General features: G+C 49.1%; 1 protein-coding gene and 1 non-coding gene across 2 annotated transcripts in view; both read left to right on the top strand.

Moving 5' to 3' along the window:
* The window catches only part of TES (testin LIM domain protein), a 43,858-nt gene extending 35,778 nt beyond the window's left edge, over window positions 1-8,080 (top strand). Inside the window, exons 5-7 of the mRNA XM_029074044.2 lie at window positions 1,607-1,822; window positions 2,765-2,923; window positions 6,124-8,080. Coding sequence (XP_028929877.1) covers window positions 1,607-1,822; window positions 2,765-2,923; window positions 6,124-6,315 — 567 coding nt within the window. The 3' untranslated portion in view covers window positions 6,316-8,080. The remainder of the gene's footprint in view (window positions 1-1,606; window positions 1,823-2,764; window positions 2,924-6,123) is intronic.
* On the top strand, window positions 4,844-4,981 carry LOC114814929. Its single transcript, XR_003762724.1, has one exon. It is a non-coding gene; the product is annotated as a small nucleolar RNA SNORA7 (small nucleolar RNA).
* Window positions 8,081-16,266: the final 8,186 nt, after the last annotated feature.

Genomic DNA, 16,266 nt, shown 5'->3' on the forward strand with positions numbered 1-16,266 from the left:
GTTTCCAAATCCTCTAGTCCTAGAAGGGGTTGATTAGGCCTGTGAAGCAATCTAAAATGGTGACATTTTGAAGCATTCATCGTTCACAGGGAGAACTCAGTCTTGAAATGCTTTCTTTAGGAAGAGATTGCCTCTTGAGGATGACAGGAGACACTTGTATAAGCTTCTTATGAGAGCCCAGAGCCATACTAGAATTAGAAAACTTGGATTTTTATATCCACTTTTTTATTCTTTTTTTATGATGCTCAAGGCCCCCCTGCGCCTCTCAGATTTGTAAATTTCTAAAGTTGACCCACAGGCTAATCCAGAGTGGAGATTTCCCTTAGGTATTTGTACAAATAGTAACATTTAACCTTTCCCAGCCTGAACAACCCACTATGTTCTCTACTAATGGATTAATCAGTGGTATTTATTGAGTGCTTACTGTGTGCAGAGCACTGTACTAAGAGCGTGCTTTTTTCGTAAGCACTTATGTGTCCAACCACTGTACTGGGAAGAGTTGATAGATGTGTTCCTTGCCCACAAGGAGTTTACAGTCTAGAGGAAAAATAGTCTTCAGCAAAAAGCTCTCCTTTTTCCATTCCTTGCCTTGTGTATTTTCTTGTCATTAATTCATACCTTTCCATCATTGTGAAAATATCCTTAACCACACCAGCCCACAGTGCTTTGAGGCCTCTCATATTCCCGCTTTGTTTCTATCTGATCTGTCTTCTGGTTCCCTAGAAATCTGTTGCTTCAGATCCCATGAGTTGAGGCAGGCAAAGTTTCACTCTCTATCCTAAGTGCTGAAGAAAGAGAGAGCAATAGCAAAAAACACTTCTTATCCAGGCACAGGCATAGCCAGTAATAATAAATATGGTATTTAAGAACTTAGTGTATGCCAGGCACTGTATTCAGCACTGGGATGGATATGAGCAAATCAGGTTGGACACCATCCCTGTCCCATATGGGAGTCAGAAGGACGTGGGTTCTAATCCTGCCTCCACCATATATGTGTTGTCACCTTGGGCAAGCCACTTAATGTCTTAGTCCCCATTTTACAGATGAAGTTAACTGAGGCCCAGAGAAGTTGTGACTTGCCCAAAGTCACACAGCTTCTTTGGAGGGGTGGAATGCCTTGAGTGTCAGCTTCAAACGTGGGCAGCTGACCTCCAGATCATGGGCAAGGGCAGTGACGCATCCCCACTTGGCCGCTGTGTAAAGTTCTGCCCTGTAACTTAGAGTACGCTGAGTTTCTGGTACCACTATACCCTGCTATGCTTGAATCTCTTCGTTCCGAGTTTTGGATTCAAGTCATTTCACTGAATTGTTTCTCCTTAGAAATCAAGAAAAGACCCAAGTGAAGTGTCAGCGGTCTGGTCATTCTTCATGAATGATTTTGACAAAAACGGGTTATGACCAGGTAGTGTCTTTGTTCTGTCAGGTTATGTGCTGAACCCAAGGTCACCCAGGTGAATCCTTTGGCTCTCCAGAGATGAGGTGTGGGTATTTCTAGAGGATCGCCTTCCTGACCTCATTCCCATACACCGAGACTCCTTTCTTTGAACCTCCCCCACCTCCCTACCACTGTACACGCACACATTCATGTGGCCCTCTTCTCCTCCAGTCCTGCTACCACTGTAAGCTGTCCATGAAGGAAGGCGATCCGGCCGTGTACGCCGAGCGGGCCGGCTACGACAAGCTGTGGCACCCGGCCTGCTTCGTGTGCAGCACATGCAACGAGCTCCTGGTGGACATGATCTACTTCTGGAAGAGTGGTCGTCTGTACTGCGGCCGGCACTACTGCGACAGCGAGAAGCCACGCTGCGCCGGCTGTGATGAGGTGGGTACCAGGGGCCGGGGCCAGGGCCGGCCCACCGCGTGGCCAAGTTACGGGAAGCAAGAGACCCAACACCCCCACCCCACACCATGCCTACCAGGGACTTATCATCCAGAAAGGAGGGTGGACTGGAAAATTTTAATTTTGTTGTTTGTATTTGTTAAGCGCTTACTACGAGCCAGGCACTGTACTAAATGCCACTGTAGATACAGGCTAATCAGGTTGGACGCGGTCCATGTCCCACGTGGGGCTTCCCGTCTTAGTTTCCACTTTATAGGTGAGGTAACTGAGGCACCAGCGAAGTGAATCTACTTGCCCAAGGTCACACGACAACAAGTGGCGGAGGTGAGATTAGAACCCAGGTCTTTCTGACTCCCCGGTCTGTTCCCTTTCCCCTAGGCCTCGCTAAGGGCAAACTTCTCTTCTAGCCAGATAGGAAAGTAGAACCAGATCTGATGCTAGTGAGAAATGAAAGGCACAGACACCCAGGTGTTGGACTCTCACTCAACACTAGGAGAGCATTGTAATAATAACAGTAGTGGTATTTAAGACCTTACTCCATGCCAAGATCTGGTTTAGATACAGGATAATCAAGTCATACCCAGTCTCTGTCCCACAAGGAGCTCCCAGTCTAAGGGGGAGGGAAAACTGATATTGAATCCTCATTTTCAGATTCGAGAAGTGAGGTGACTTGCCCAAGATGACATAGCAGGCAAGTGACGGAACCAGGTTTAGAACCCAGGTCCCCTGACTCCTAGGCCTAGGCTCTTTCATCTGGGGCACTTCTGCTTCACTGTGGCCAAAGCTGCATCCCTGGAGCAGTTCCTCTTTCCAAAAAGACAAGGGTGGGGGCTGGGCCACTGCGGAGATCGGGAAAGCACCTTCAAGGTGGACCGATGAGCGGCCAAGCCTTTGACGCGGCTTCTCTTCTTCTTGCCTTCCCAGCTGATCTTCAGCAACGAATACACCCAGGCGGAGGGCCAGAACTGGCACCTGAAGCACTTCTGCTGCTTCGACTGTGACTGCGTCTTGGCTGGGGAGATCTATGTCATGGTTAACGACAAGCCCACGTGCAAGCCGTGCTACATGAAGAACCACGCGGCGGTGAGAGTCTCTGGAGAGAAGCAGAGCCTTCTCCTCATCCCAGGCCCCCCCCTACCACTCTTGCCCTCCCTTTCCCTCTAGACTTTGAGCCTGACTTGGGCTCACAACAGCTGGTTTCTCAGATGAGAGACTTCCATCCAGGTTCATTCATTCATTCAATAGTATTTATTGAGCACTTACTATGTGCAGAGCACTGTACTAAGTGCTTGGAATGAACAAGTCGGCAACAGATAGAGACGGTCCCTGCCGTTTGACGGGCTTACGGTCTAATCGGGGGAGACGGACAGACGAGAACGATGGCAATAAATAGAGTCGAGGAGAAGAACATCTCGTAAAAACAATGGCAACTAAATAGAATCAAGGCGATGTACATTTCATTAACAAAATAAATAGGGTAATGAAAATATATACAGTTGAGCGGACGAGTACAGTGCTGAGGGGATGGGAAGGGAGGGGGGAGGAGCAGAGGGAGATGAGGGGAAAAGAGGGTTAAGCTGTGGAGAGGTGAAGGGGGGGCGGTAGAGGGAGTAGAGGGAGAAGGGGAGCTCAGTCTGGGAAGGCCTCTTGGAGGAGGTGAGTTTTAAGTAGGGTTTTGAAGAGGGGAAGAGAATTAGCCTGGCGGAGGTGACAAGGGGGGGCATTCCAGGACCGCGGGAGGACGTGGCCCAGGGGTCATCGGCGGGATAGGCGAGACTGAGGGACGGTGAGGAGGGGGGCGGCAGAGGAGCGGAGCGTGCGGGGTGGGCAGTGGAAAGAGAGAAGGGAGGAGAGGTAGGAAGGGGCAAGGTGATGGAGAGCCTCGAAGCCTAGAGTGAGGAGTTTTTGTTTGGAGCGGAGGTCGATAGGCAACCACTGGAGGTGCTTAAGAAGGGGAGTGACATGCCCAGATCGTTTCTGCAGGAAGATGAGTCGGGCAGCGGAGTGAAGAATAGACTGGAGCGGGGCGAGAGAGGAGGAAGGGAGATCAGAGAGAAGGCTGACACAGTAGTCTAGCCGGGATATAACGAGAGCCCGTAGCAGTAAGGTAGCCGTCTGGGTGGAGAGGAAAGGGCGGATCTTGGCGATATTGTAGAGGTGAAACCGGCAGGTCTCGGTAACGGATAGGATGTGTGGGGTGAACGAGAGAGACGAGTCAAAGGTGACACCGAGATTGCGGGCCTGAGAGATGGGAAGGATGGTCGTGCCATCCACGGCGATAGGGAAGTCAGGGAGAGGACCAGGCATGGGAGGGAAGATGAGGAGCTCAGTCTTGCTCATATTGAGTTTTAGGTGGAGGCCCGACATCCAGGTGGAGACATCTTGGAGGCAGGAAGAGATGTGAGCCTGAAGGGAGGGGGAGAGGACGGGCAGAGATGTAGATCTGCGTGTCATCTGCGTAGAGATGGTAGTCAAAGCCGTGAAAGCGAATGAGTTCACTAAGGGAGTGTGTGTAAATGGAGAACAGAAGAGGGCCAAGAACTGACCCTTGAGAAACTCCAACAGTTAAAGGATGGGAGGGGGAGGAGGCGCCTGAGAAGGAGACCGAGAATGACCGCCCAGGTATATTGGGTAAGATCCATTTGGACCGCATCTGAGGGGAATGAACTTCTCCAGGCTCTGGATCCATTGGGGAGACCAAGAAGGATTCCCCAAAGGGGAAGCAAGGGGACATGAACATGAGGAAGGGAACTTCTTGGGAAAAGTTTCCCCCTCCGTTCTCTGCTTGGGTTGCCTTTCAGCTCCAGGGGAAAGTGATGAATTTACATAATAATAATGAGTTGGTTACAAGATTAGTATGTGCCAATAACTTGGACACATAAAAGATAATCAGATCAGATAGCTGGAGGAAGATCAAGTAGTCTCCGTTTTACAGATGAGGAACTGAGACACAGAGAGGTTAAATCCCTTTGGGACTGGAGATAAAAGCCTAGCAGGTGAACTCCTCTCTCAAGGTCGCACCTGGAGAGTTTCCGGTACTCTACCAGTTTCGGCTATAGCAGGGAGAGTCGAGCAGAGGCCTACCCATTCCATTCCTAGCTTGGGCAGTGGCTAGCGAGTGGAAGACAATCTGCTACAAGTCAAAACTCACCCGTGCTGGGCAGCAGCGACATGGGAGAGTGGAGGGGGGAGACTCAAGTTTACTGCATGGAAGACGGCAATGGTAAACAACTTCTGTATTTTTACCAATAAAACTCTATGGATACACTACCAGAACAATTGCAGATGGAGATTGGGGCATTCTGGGAGAGATGTGTCTGTGGTCTCGCTATGGGTCGGAAACGACTCGACGGCATAAAGCAAGACAAGCAGGGGAACCAAAATTGAGAGGTTTTCTTTGGTGGAATGCTTGTTACCGAAGAGGAGTTGTGACTTTTGGGTCAGTTACAGGAGAGAGGGGGCTGCTTCCTTCTCTTTTGGATTGCACATGGTATGCTAAGCGCACTGCTGCTGCTGCCAGAAGGAATCCTGGCCTGGTTGGGCCGTGGGATTGAACAGGGTGATGTGGCTCAAAGTATTATGTTCCAAGCATCAAACAGAAACTCCTCACCATTGGTTTTAAAACACTCAATCCCTTTTTCCTCTCCTACCTCACCTCGCTACTCTCCTACTACAACCCAGCCCTTACATTTCGCCCCTCTACTGCTAACCTACTCAGTGTATCTCAATCACATCTATCTCGCTGCTGACCACACCTGCCCACACCTTGCCTGTGATCTGGAACATCTCCCTCTGCATATCTGTTACTCGCCCCCTCCCTTCAAAGCCTTGTTGAAGGCACATTTCCTCCAAGAGGCCCTCCCTGGCTAAGCCCTTATTTCCTTTTCTTCCACTCGCTTCTGTGTCACATCCTTTATTTACCCCCCTACCAGCCCCACAGCACATATATATAACTGTAATTTATTTATATTACTGCCAGTCTCTAGACTGTAAGCTCTCTGTGGACAGGAAATGTCTGTTGTATTGTTATATTGTACTCTCCCATGTGAAGTGATCTGTAGGCACTCAGTTAATATGGCTGATTGAACAGCTAGCTCTGCTGCCTTTGTCTCTTACTGAGCATCTCAGATGGATTGATGGGGAGTTTCTCCCCTAATAATCATGGTATTTGTTAAGCACTTATTATGCTCCAGACACTGTACTAAGCACCTTTTCCCAAAAATAAAAGTGTCCTCCTCTGTCCACAAACCGTTTAATTTTTGACTCTTTTCTTCTTTGGCCAGGTGTGCCAGGGCTGCCATAACGCGATTGACCCCGAGGTGCAACGCGTAACATACAACAACTTCAACTGGCACGCGACGACGGAGTGCTTTCTCTGCTCCTGTTGCAGCAAGTGCTTGATCGGTCAGAAGTTTATGCCCATTGAAGGGATGGTCTTCTGTTCGGTGGAGTGTAAGAAGAAGATGATGTCCTAAGGAGTGAGCCTCCGGTGAAGATCGAGACACCCCTGGGCTCCAAAGAGGTCTGCACTTCTACTGTAAAATGAATTTGGGGTGTGGGGAAGTGACGTCGAAATGATCTTAGAAGTGAATGCAGAGTGTGTGGTGTGTCTAAATGCAAACACAATGTTTATTCTGTATGCTTTCCTTTGCCCTTTCCCTTTGTGATATTGGTTTAAGTGGGTACGGCCATTGCCCTGAACATTACTGAAGTGTGGACGTTTGTGTTCAGGAAGTCAAGGCATCTATATACTGATTATTGCCCTAACCCCCATCCCAGTCAGGGCCAGGTTAACCCAGGGGCTCAAAGGACCCCAGTTGGCGGTTTTTATAAATTCAACCCATGCCAGCATATCTTGGCTTTTAAAGGGTATACTCCCCTTTAAAGTTCAGGGAATCGAGCAGCATGAGAGGAGCTTGCTTGTTCCCAGAAGTTTCTTTAAAAATCTCCTGCCTCAATTAGCCTACCTGAGGGTGGAGTGATTAATGCAAACTTGTGCTTATTCCACCAGCCCCAAGCTCCCCATCTCCAAGAGGAACCTTGCTAATCCTTTGTTTGGGAGAGGTCACTGAACTGATAGTACCTAGGATGGGGGAAAATTGTTTAAGAGGTGTAGAGGTGACATCCGCTGGCCATGTGTATGTTTATTCTTCAGGGTGTCTTGCTGCACTTTGAGGGGTCCCTTAAACTTGGGGGGCAGAGGGAGGACCTCCTCGACCCCACCAGACCCCCACGGCCAGCTTCGCTTTGGTAAGTGCAAGCAACAGGGTGCAGCAGGGAGAGGGAGTCTCCTCACTCCTGCTTCTTCCTTCCCATCTCCTTCTTCACTCTCCTTCCCTCGCCCCATCCCCCAGACAAAAGACCTTCTGGCCCCAACTGCTTAGGCCACCCAAGGTTCCCCTACATTTCTGCTCTCACTCTGGCGGGTGAGGCCGTAATGACATTATTGAGGATCTCTTAGGGGCCCCCGCTAGACTCTCCGTCCCGAGGCCCCGACTTCTCTTAATGCCGTCTTGCCTGGATGCCTAATCTCCTCAGCGAGTCTCCTCGGCACTAATTGATCCAAGAACTGGACCTGCCTGGCTCAAGTTGAGAAGGGTGGAGCGATTCAGCGTTGGTATGCCCCAAATCAACAGGACAGGCTGCTGGTCCAGGCCGGAAGGACTAAATGGGGTGTCCACATGGGGGGGCCTTGACCAGTTACTGTCAGGCTTGAGTAAATGTTCCTCGGTTGCCCCTCTCCTGTGGCTGTCTCTCTCCTCTGGCCTACCCCTTGGTCTCGCAGCGATGCAATGCTTCAGGTCTGTGAGTTTGTGGGATTCTTCTGGGTCATGTGGTACAGTGTGGCCTTCCCTGGGTGGGTTGAAACTCTGACCAACGGCAATAAGACTTGAATTTCCATCATGGGTCAGAGTGTCTGCTGACCTTTCAGAAGCTCCTTAGAGCCCCCTTTTCAGAGCAAAGCCAAATAAATATGGGCTATTAGCATTTGTCTGATTTTTATGTATTAGTCCCTGGGGCCTCTTTGTGTGTGCACTTTTCTCTGGAAGACTTGGTCTTTGACTCCTAATTCTGGCCGATAGAATACTTTTTTTTTTTGTCCTCCCCCGACACTTCGCCCTTGTACGTAAGTTGCCAATGATGAACCAGAACTGTCTATTTACAAAAGCATGGAACTGTGCACATGTAAGTGGAGTGTTATGTGTATTAACACTCCCAATTAAAGGCTTTGATCACATATTTCCATGTGTTGTGTCAATTCCGTCTGCTCACTGGGAATCTCTTGCTGTGGTTGTCCTGTGATTACAGCAGGGGGTGATGGTGTCCAGGATAAACCCCAAAACCTAATAGCTTTTCTGCCACTGCAGCTTCCCCTGTCCTCGGTAGAGGGCAAAGCTCCCCTCTCTTCTCCCTTTGTGTTTGAACGAGGGCAGGAGAGAGATGTTGTTATTCTAAATCACAGCTCCGGTTCAGGGAAGGAAGGAACCACATTCTAATTTTTCACAAGCTTTAGCTGTAAGCAGCAATGTGCAGAGAGGCCTCTAGCTACTTCGATTCCATAAATTGAATCTAATAGTCGTAACTGTGGCATTTGAGTGCTTAACATGTACGAAGCACTTGAATAAACGCTGGGGTAGATACAGTGCAGTTAGATGACAGTCCCTTTATGGGGCTCACGGTGTAAGTTCAGGGGAGAGTTGGTATTTCATCTCTTATTTTACAAGTGAGAAAACCAAAGCACAAAATTGTGAATTGCCCAAGGTCCCACAGCCGGGAAGTGATAGAGCCAAGCTTAGAACCCAAGTCCCCTGCCTCCCAGGCCCATGCTTTATCCACTAAGCCACACTGCCTCTAACTGTAGGAATACCCTACGTTGCAAGCTCCCGAAGCAACGTCCAACCATGCACGAGTAAACACGTTCCTTCCTAAATGGGGTCTCTGCTCTCACCCACGTCCAGCTGCTCCTCTATCAAGGCAGTAGGAGGCACAGTTGGGCCCCAGATCTCATATGGTTGGCAGTGATCACCTTTCCCTCTGCTCCTCGAATTAGATGCTGTAAACTAGGCCGGACCGCCAGAGTTGGGAAATTGTAAACAGCTGAGGCGGTGCCCAGAAGCAGGGGAGAACCCTGGAATGTTGGGGGGCCTACTGGCTGGGTGTTGTCCTGTCTGATCCTGGAGAGTGCCATCTTGGAGCACTAATGGCTGAGGATATTTTTCCCCTGGCTGGTTCCAGCCTCCATCTGGATATTTGAGGCAGAAATATGGGGATATTTGGATTGAGAAACAGGGAGGCTTTAGGGAAGAGCCTAGGCCCGGGAGTCAGAGGACTTGGGGTCTAATCCCAGCTGTGCCACTTACCTGCTGTGTGAACTTGGACAAGTCACTGCTCTGTGCCTCAGCTTCCTCATCTGTATAAATAGGAATTCAGGGTCTGTTCATCCTGTTTGTGACCTGATGGATTTTTTTATGTGCCCCAGAGCTGAGTGTAGTGCTTAGTGTATAAATGCTTAACAAATATTATTATTATCATCAGATGGGGCAATGAGCAGGAGGAAGGGCCCTTTCTTTGACTATGGAGGTTAATGACAGGAGTCAAGATTTTCAAGGACCTTTCAGTTGCCTCAGGGGTCACGTTTGGAAGGTGCTCCTTAGAACCTGAACTTGCCATATCAATACTACTAATAGTAACATTCATAATAATAATGGTACTTAAGTGCTTATTGTGTGCCAAACACTGTGCTACTAAGTGTTGGAGTAGATACAAGAAAATCTGGTGGGACACAGTCCCTGTCCCACATGAAACTCACAGCCTAAATAGGAAGACAGATATTGAAGCAACGTGGTTTAGTGGAAAGAGCACGGCCTTGGGAGTCAGAGGTCATGGGTTCTAATCCTGGCTCTGTCACTTGTCTGCTGTGTGACCTTGGGCAAGTCACTTAACTTCTCTGTGCCTCAATTACCTCATCTGTAAAATGGGGATGAAGACTCTGAGCCCGACAGGGGACAACCTGATTACCTTGTATCTACCCTAGCGCTTAGAACAGTGCTTGACACGTAGTAAGTACCAACAAATACCAACATTATTATAATATTGAATCCCCATTTTACAGATGAGGTAACCGTAGCACAGACAAGTGACTTGCTCAAGGTCACCTAGCGGACATGGGGCAGAGCTGAGATTCTCAATATTTCATTGGAAATTCCCCATTCTCCCTCCTGGAAGCCCCCTTGCAGAAATAAGTATGGCATATTTGCCCCCAAACCTGGAGCCTGAGAGTCTAGTGCCATAATGGACTCTCTTGGAGATGGGGCCACCCCCACCTCCTCCTGACACATGGCCTGGGACAGGGAGACTCTTCCCATCTTCCCTCCTCTTGCCTGACTCAGATCTCACCCCACAAGGACCAGCCTAAAACCAGTGGGTGGACCAATGGATGGAGCCTCAAGGCCCAGATTGTCTGCGCTGTTCCCCTTTCTCCCCCCCATCCCTCACCAATATCTTTGTCAATGAAGCACTGCTCAGAGAGAGGCTTATCTCACCCGGCTGCCCCTTCTCCACTTCCAGACAACACCCCTAGAGCACATCTCTTCTCCCTCAAGCTAGCAGAGTTCCAGGAAGCAGAGATAACTTGAGGTAAGTCCGGGAGGGAGAGGTTACCCTCGCCCCTCCTCGCACCTCTCCATGCCTTTTTTCCTTCCCTTCTCCCTGCCCTAGTGAACCCTAGGAACAGCAGCAGAGCCTATCCTTTCTGCGCAGAGGCTGCCGTATTTAGGGCAGAGGAAGGCCCTCAAACCAGTGGCCATTCACGTGACTTCCTCTTGCCCCCTCCCTTCCACCCTACCCCCAATGTTCTTCTAGGCCAGTCAGCCCAGTGCTGAAGCCCCACTGCCAATGTTCTGGCCCCCCACCAATTTTGGCTCCCAGCCTAGAGTAGCCACCCTGCCCGCCTGTGTCCCGCCTCTGGCCCTGCCAGGAGGGATGATTTACTTGTGAATCATAGGCAGAACCACCTGGGAGTTCCACTCCCATGGGAGCTTCCAGCCTCAATTCCATCCCTACATCATTTCAATTACTGTTTATCATATTAAGGCCAGACCTGTCAGAGACGGAGGCTCATAAATATTTAATCCGAAAGTGAGGTGATCGTTGACTGCTCTCCCAGCTCCAGGGCAGAGAGCAGAATTTGCTCTATTTTCATTTCTATTTACCAGTGTTCCTTAAACTGACAATGTGTCCTGCCTGAGACAAAGGTGAGGGCCTGTTGGGGGAGGGGAAACTACAGTGAGAAAGATGAAGTGGAGCATTGAGTTTCTTATTCCTCCAACAAGTGGATGCCGGGGCTTGAGAAAGTGTCAAAACAATATTCCACAGAAGGCCCTTCCCTTCCCAGTCCCATTTCTGTGGTTCCGTTAGTGCCTTGAAATCTGTGGGCAAGCAGAGGCCCCCACCAATTGGCCGGAAGAGGCCTTAAACCTGGAGAACATTTTAAAGGATGTGCATTCGATTGGGACTCAGGAAGAGATTCGGGCAGTCCAAGAAGGGCTCCTGTTTTTAGGGCATTAAGTGGAAAGAGCAAGGGCCTGGGAGTCAGGACCTGGGTTCTAATACCAGCTCCAACACTTGTCTGATCTTTGACCTCGGGAGAGTCACTTCACTTCTCTGGGCCTCACTTGCCTCATCTGTAAAATGGGGATAATCACTGTGAGCCCCATGTGGGATGGGGACTTTGTCCAACCCGATTATCTTGGAACTACCTCAGCTCTTAGTAGAGTGCCTAGCACATAGTAAGCATTTCACAAATACCATTATTATTACTGGGTGAGCAACAGACCCACACTGGACCCGGCTACCAGCTGGTCTGGAGACCGCCCAGGATTGGGGGGAAGGGATGGGGTGGTTGGGGTTATTTAGGGGACCATGGTTATTCCAAACCACCTCAGGGATATAATGAAGCGCCCACACATGAAACTAGCAAACTGTCAAATCCAGGGGGAGGCTCTTTTTCATTTCGGGGGGCAGATCCTGGCTTTGACTCTGACTGCAGGATCAGCTGTCCTAAAAGAGTAATGCCCAGTCACCCGAAGCTAATTTCCATATCCTGAGAAGTCATGGCTTAGTGGCCAGAGCATGGGCCTGGGAATCAGAAGGACCTGAGTTCTAATCCCAGTTCCACCACTTGTCTGCTCTGTGGTCTTGGCGAAGTCACTTAACTCCTCTGGGCCTTAGTTTTCTCATCTTTAAAATGGGGATTAAGACTGTGAAGCACTATGTGGAACATGGCCTGTTGTCTTACCTGATTATCTCGTATGGACCCCAACGCCTGGTGCAGAGCCTGGCACATGGGTAAGCACTTAATAAATACAATAAAAAAGAATAAGTCCCTAAAATCCAACCCAGGTTTATGGTTAAGGGTTCAAGTTGGGGCCACGTTTGGTTGGGATGGAGTTGGGATTTGTTAAGCGCTTACTATGTGCAAAGCACTGTTCTAAGCGCTGGGGAGATACAAGCTGATCAGGTTGTCCCACATGAGACTCACAGTTTTTTAATCCCCATTTTACAGATGAGGCACAGAGAAGTTAAATGACTTGCCCAAAGCACAGCTGGAAAGTGGGGGAGCCGGAATTAGAACCCATGACCTCTGGCTCCCAAGCCCAGACTCTTTCCAGTGAGCCACCCTGCTTCCCTGGAGCCCCTGTGGGACACAAACTCTGCCCAATCTTATTATCTTATATCTACCCCAGCCCTTAAGATACTGCTTGGTACATAGTAAGTGTCTAATGAATACCACAATTAATATTGTTATTAATAGTATTATTAAGTTACTAAGTTATTATTATTAAGCTGATGAAGTATCACTGCCAGGGTTAGGACTGAGCTTTGGGTTACAAATTGGTATTCAGGAGTAAGGTAAGATTGGTCCTAGTTGTAAATGGGAGGCCAGTGCCCTCCAGGATTTAGAAATTCATGTCTTCAATGATGATCTCAAAGTCCATTTAGCGACTGGAGTGCCCAGGAATCCATTCCGGTCAGTGTGGATTCCTTCTTGGATCATGGGTTTTTTTCCCGACTGTCTGGAGCTGAGACTCCTAAAAAGAACTGGTTATGTTGTACTTTGGAATGGCCAGTCCCATTTTACAGAAGGGCTTCCTACCCCGCCCCTCAAAGGACATGTTGCCCTGCTGTCGGTTGTGTTGGTTTAAGAATTATTACGGAGTTTGTTAAGTGGTTATTGTGTGCCAAGTATTGTACTAAGCATTAGGGCAGATACAAAATAATCAGTTGGAATGTCATCCCTGTGTCTCATGAAGCACACAATTTAAGAAGGAAAAAGAGTAAGTATGGAATCCCCTATCTATAGATAAGGAAACTAAGGCCCAGAGATATCAAGTGACTGGTCCAAGGCAGGAAAGTGGCAGAGCTAGGACTAGAACCCAGGACCTCTGACTCCCAGGCCTGTGCTTTTCCTGCTAGGTCAGGCTGTTTACTTTGGAGGAGGAACTTGCCCTCTCTATGAGGATTTTGTCTGTTTATTGTTATACTGTACTCCCCCAAGAGCTTAGTACAGTGCTTTGCACACAGCAAGCGCTCAATATATAAGACCGAATAGATCCTTCTTTGATCACCACGGTAACTCCATTGACATTTCCAGCCCTATTATCCAACTTCATAATGCCCAAAGCCCGCCCCGCTCAGCGGCCAGCTGCCTGTATCTACTCACCCTGAAGGAATTTCCAGAAGTTCCCCAGCCCGTTCAAACTCCACCCTGGTTACCGCAAAGACAGTGGCGTCTGGAACCGATGGAAGGGGTTCAACTCTAGACCCGGAAACTCATCTCAGCACGTCTGGAGGACATTCCCTGTGCCTCAGCCTGGCTGACATAAGAGATCCTTAACCTGTCACTTAATGGCTTCGTATTCTTCACCCCATCACCACCCCAGCCTTTGCACCACCTCCCCCTCCAGGGTCTCCAGGACAGATCATTTATTAATAACAATGATAATGGTATTTGTTAAGTGCTTACTTTGTGTAAGCACCTTCTAAGTACTGGGGTAAATACAAGCTGATCAGGTTGGACACTTTCCCTGTCCCATGTGGAGCGTATATGGGTCTTAGTCTGCGTTTTGCAGATGAGGTAACTAAGGCCCAGAGAAGTGAAGTGACTTACCCAAGGTCACACGGGAGACAAGTGGAGGAGCAGGGATTAGAACCCAGGTCCCTCTGACTCCTGGGTCCATGCTGTATCCATTAGACCACGCTGCATTTCTGTTGAATGTTAAGGTGATGATGATCAAAGGGCTTCAGAGAGATTTGGAGAGGTTCTGAGTTGGGCACTCTATAATGAATTAGTTGGAGGGGAAGTTAGGAGTGTAGAGGGTGAAGGCAGGGGTGTGAGGTGATCAGGAAGGACAAAACCATTGCACATCTCAATGTTCTTTGGTGCCACAATATCCTGTGTGGGACAGATCGCGGGGCTGACCCAGCAAGAGTGTTGCAGGCTGATATTCCTGACTCAATCAGCACCATTTGGGCAGGCGCCTACAGGTGGAATCTCCACATTCCAAATGGGGCATGTGAGGACGGTGGATTTGGACAGCAGGATACCTAAACAGCTGCTATGATAAGCTTAAGTGGGACCATTGTGGTAAGGATGGACAGAGTTAATTCTCTATAGTCACATGAGGCGTCAAGGAACATCAGTCAATCCCTCAATGGTTTTTTTTGAGCACTTATTGTGTGCAGAGCACTGTATGAAGTGGATGGGAGAGTACAGTACAACAGAGTTGGGAGTCACATTCCCCGCCCACAACAAGCTTACAGTCTAGAGCGTGGCTGTGAATAATTTTGGGGGCTGCTGTGGCAGGCTAACAATCAGAAATCTGCTAGTTTCTGGAGAAACGGAGAGGGAGAAATGAAAACCACGCTAAGGACTGGGGGTAAAAAAGTGCTTCAGGGCAAGGGGAGATCTTTCAGTGCAACTGCTGAAGAAGAAACTACCAGCTACACAGTGATCTTATGAGCCACATTAGAGAATCCTAGTGGGTTCATGGCAACTTGGTCTAGTGGCCTGGTAGGACCTTGGGCCTGAGAGTTAGAGGACTTGGGTTCTAATCCCAGCTCTGCCAATTGTCTTCTGTGTGAATTTGGGCATGTCGGTCAACTTCTCTGGGACTCAATTTACTCATCTGTAAAAGGGGGATTTATTTCCTGCCCTCCCTCCTGCTTAGACTGTGACTCCATGTGGGACAGGGGCTGTGTCTGATCTGATTATCTCGAATCTATCGCAGTACTTAGAACAGTATTTGACATAGAGTAAGAACTTAACAGATACCATTATGGTTATTATTGTTATTATTAATATTATAACACACCAATAGGATTACATAGCTCTATCTTTGAACCCCAAGGGACTATATGTATTCATTCATTCATTCAATAGTATTTATTGAGCGCTTACTATGTGCAGAGCACTGTACTAAGCGCTTGGGATGAACAAGTCGGCAACAGATAGAGACAGTCCCTGCCGTTTGACGGGCTTACAGTCTAATCGGGGGAAACGGACAGACAAGAACGATGGCAATAAATAGAGTCAAGGGGAAGACCATCTCGTAAAAAACAATGGCAACTAATTAGAATCAAGGCGATGTACAATTCATTAACAAAATAAATAGGGTAACGAAAATATATACAGTTGAGCGGACGAGTACAGTGCTGTGGGGATGGGAAGGGAGAGGTGGAGGAGCAGAAGGAAAAGGGGAAAAAGAGGGTTTAGCTGCGGAGAGGTAAAGGGGGGATGGCAGAGGGAGTAGAGGGAGAAGAGGAGCTCAGTCTGGGAACGCCTCATGGAGGAGGTGAGTTTTAAGTAGGGTTTTGAAGAGGGAAAGAGAATCAGTTTGGCGGAGGTGAGGAGGGAGGGCGTTCCAGGACCGCGGGAGGACGTGACCCAGGGGTCGACGGCGGGATAGGCGAGACCGAGGGACGGTGAGGAGGTGGACGGCAGAGGAGCGGAGCGTGCGGGGTGGGTGGTAGAAAGAGAGAAGGGAGGAGAGGTAGGAAGGGGCAAGGTGATGGAGAGCCTTGAAGCCTAGAGTGAGGAGTTTCTGTTTGGAGCGGAGGTTGATAGGCAACCACTGGAGTTGTTTAAGAAGGGGAGTGACATGCCCAGATCGTTTCTGCAGGAAGATGAGCCGGGCAGCGGAGTGAAGAATAGACCGGAGCGGGGCGAGAGAGGAGGAAGGAAGGTCAGAGAGAAGGCTGACACAGTAGTCTAGCCGGGATATAACGAGAGCCCGTAGCAGTAAGGTAGCCGTCTGGGTGGAGAGGAAAGGGCGGATCTTGGCGATATTGTAGAGGTGAAACCGGCAGGTCTCGGTAACGGATAGGATGTGTGGGGTGAACGAGAGAGACGAGTCAAGGATGACACC

The sequence above is a fragment of the Ornithorhynchus anatinus genome, chromosome 10 (assembly GCF_004115215.2).
Source record: "Ornithorhynchus anatinus isolate Pmale09 chromosome 10, mOrnAna1.pri.v4, whole genome shotgun sequence".
In the NCBI taxonomy this organism is placed as follows: domain Eukaryota; kingdom Metazoa; phylum Chordata; class Mammalia; order Monotremata; family Ornithorhynchidae; genus Ornithorhynchus; species Ornithorhynchus anatinus.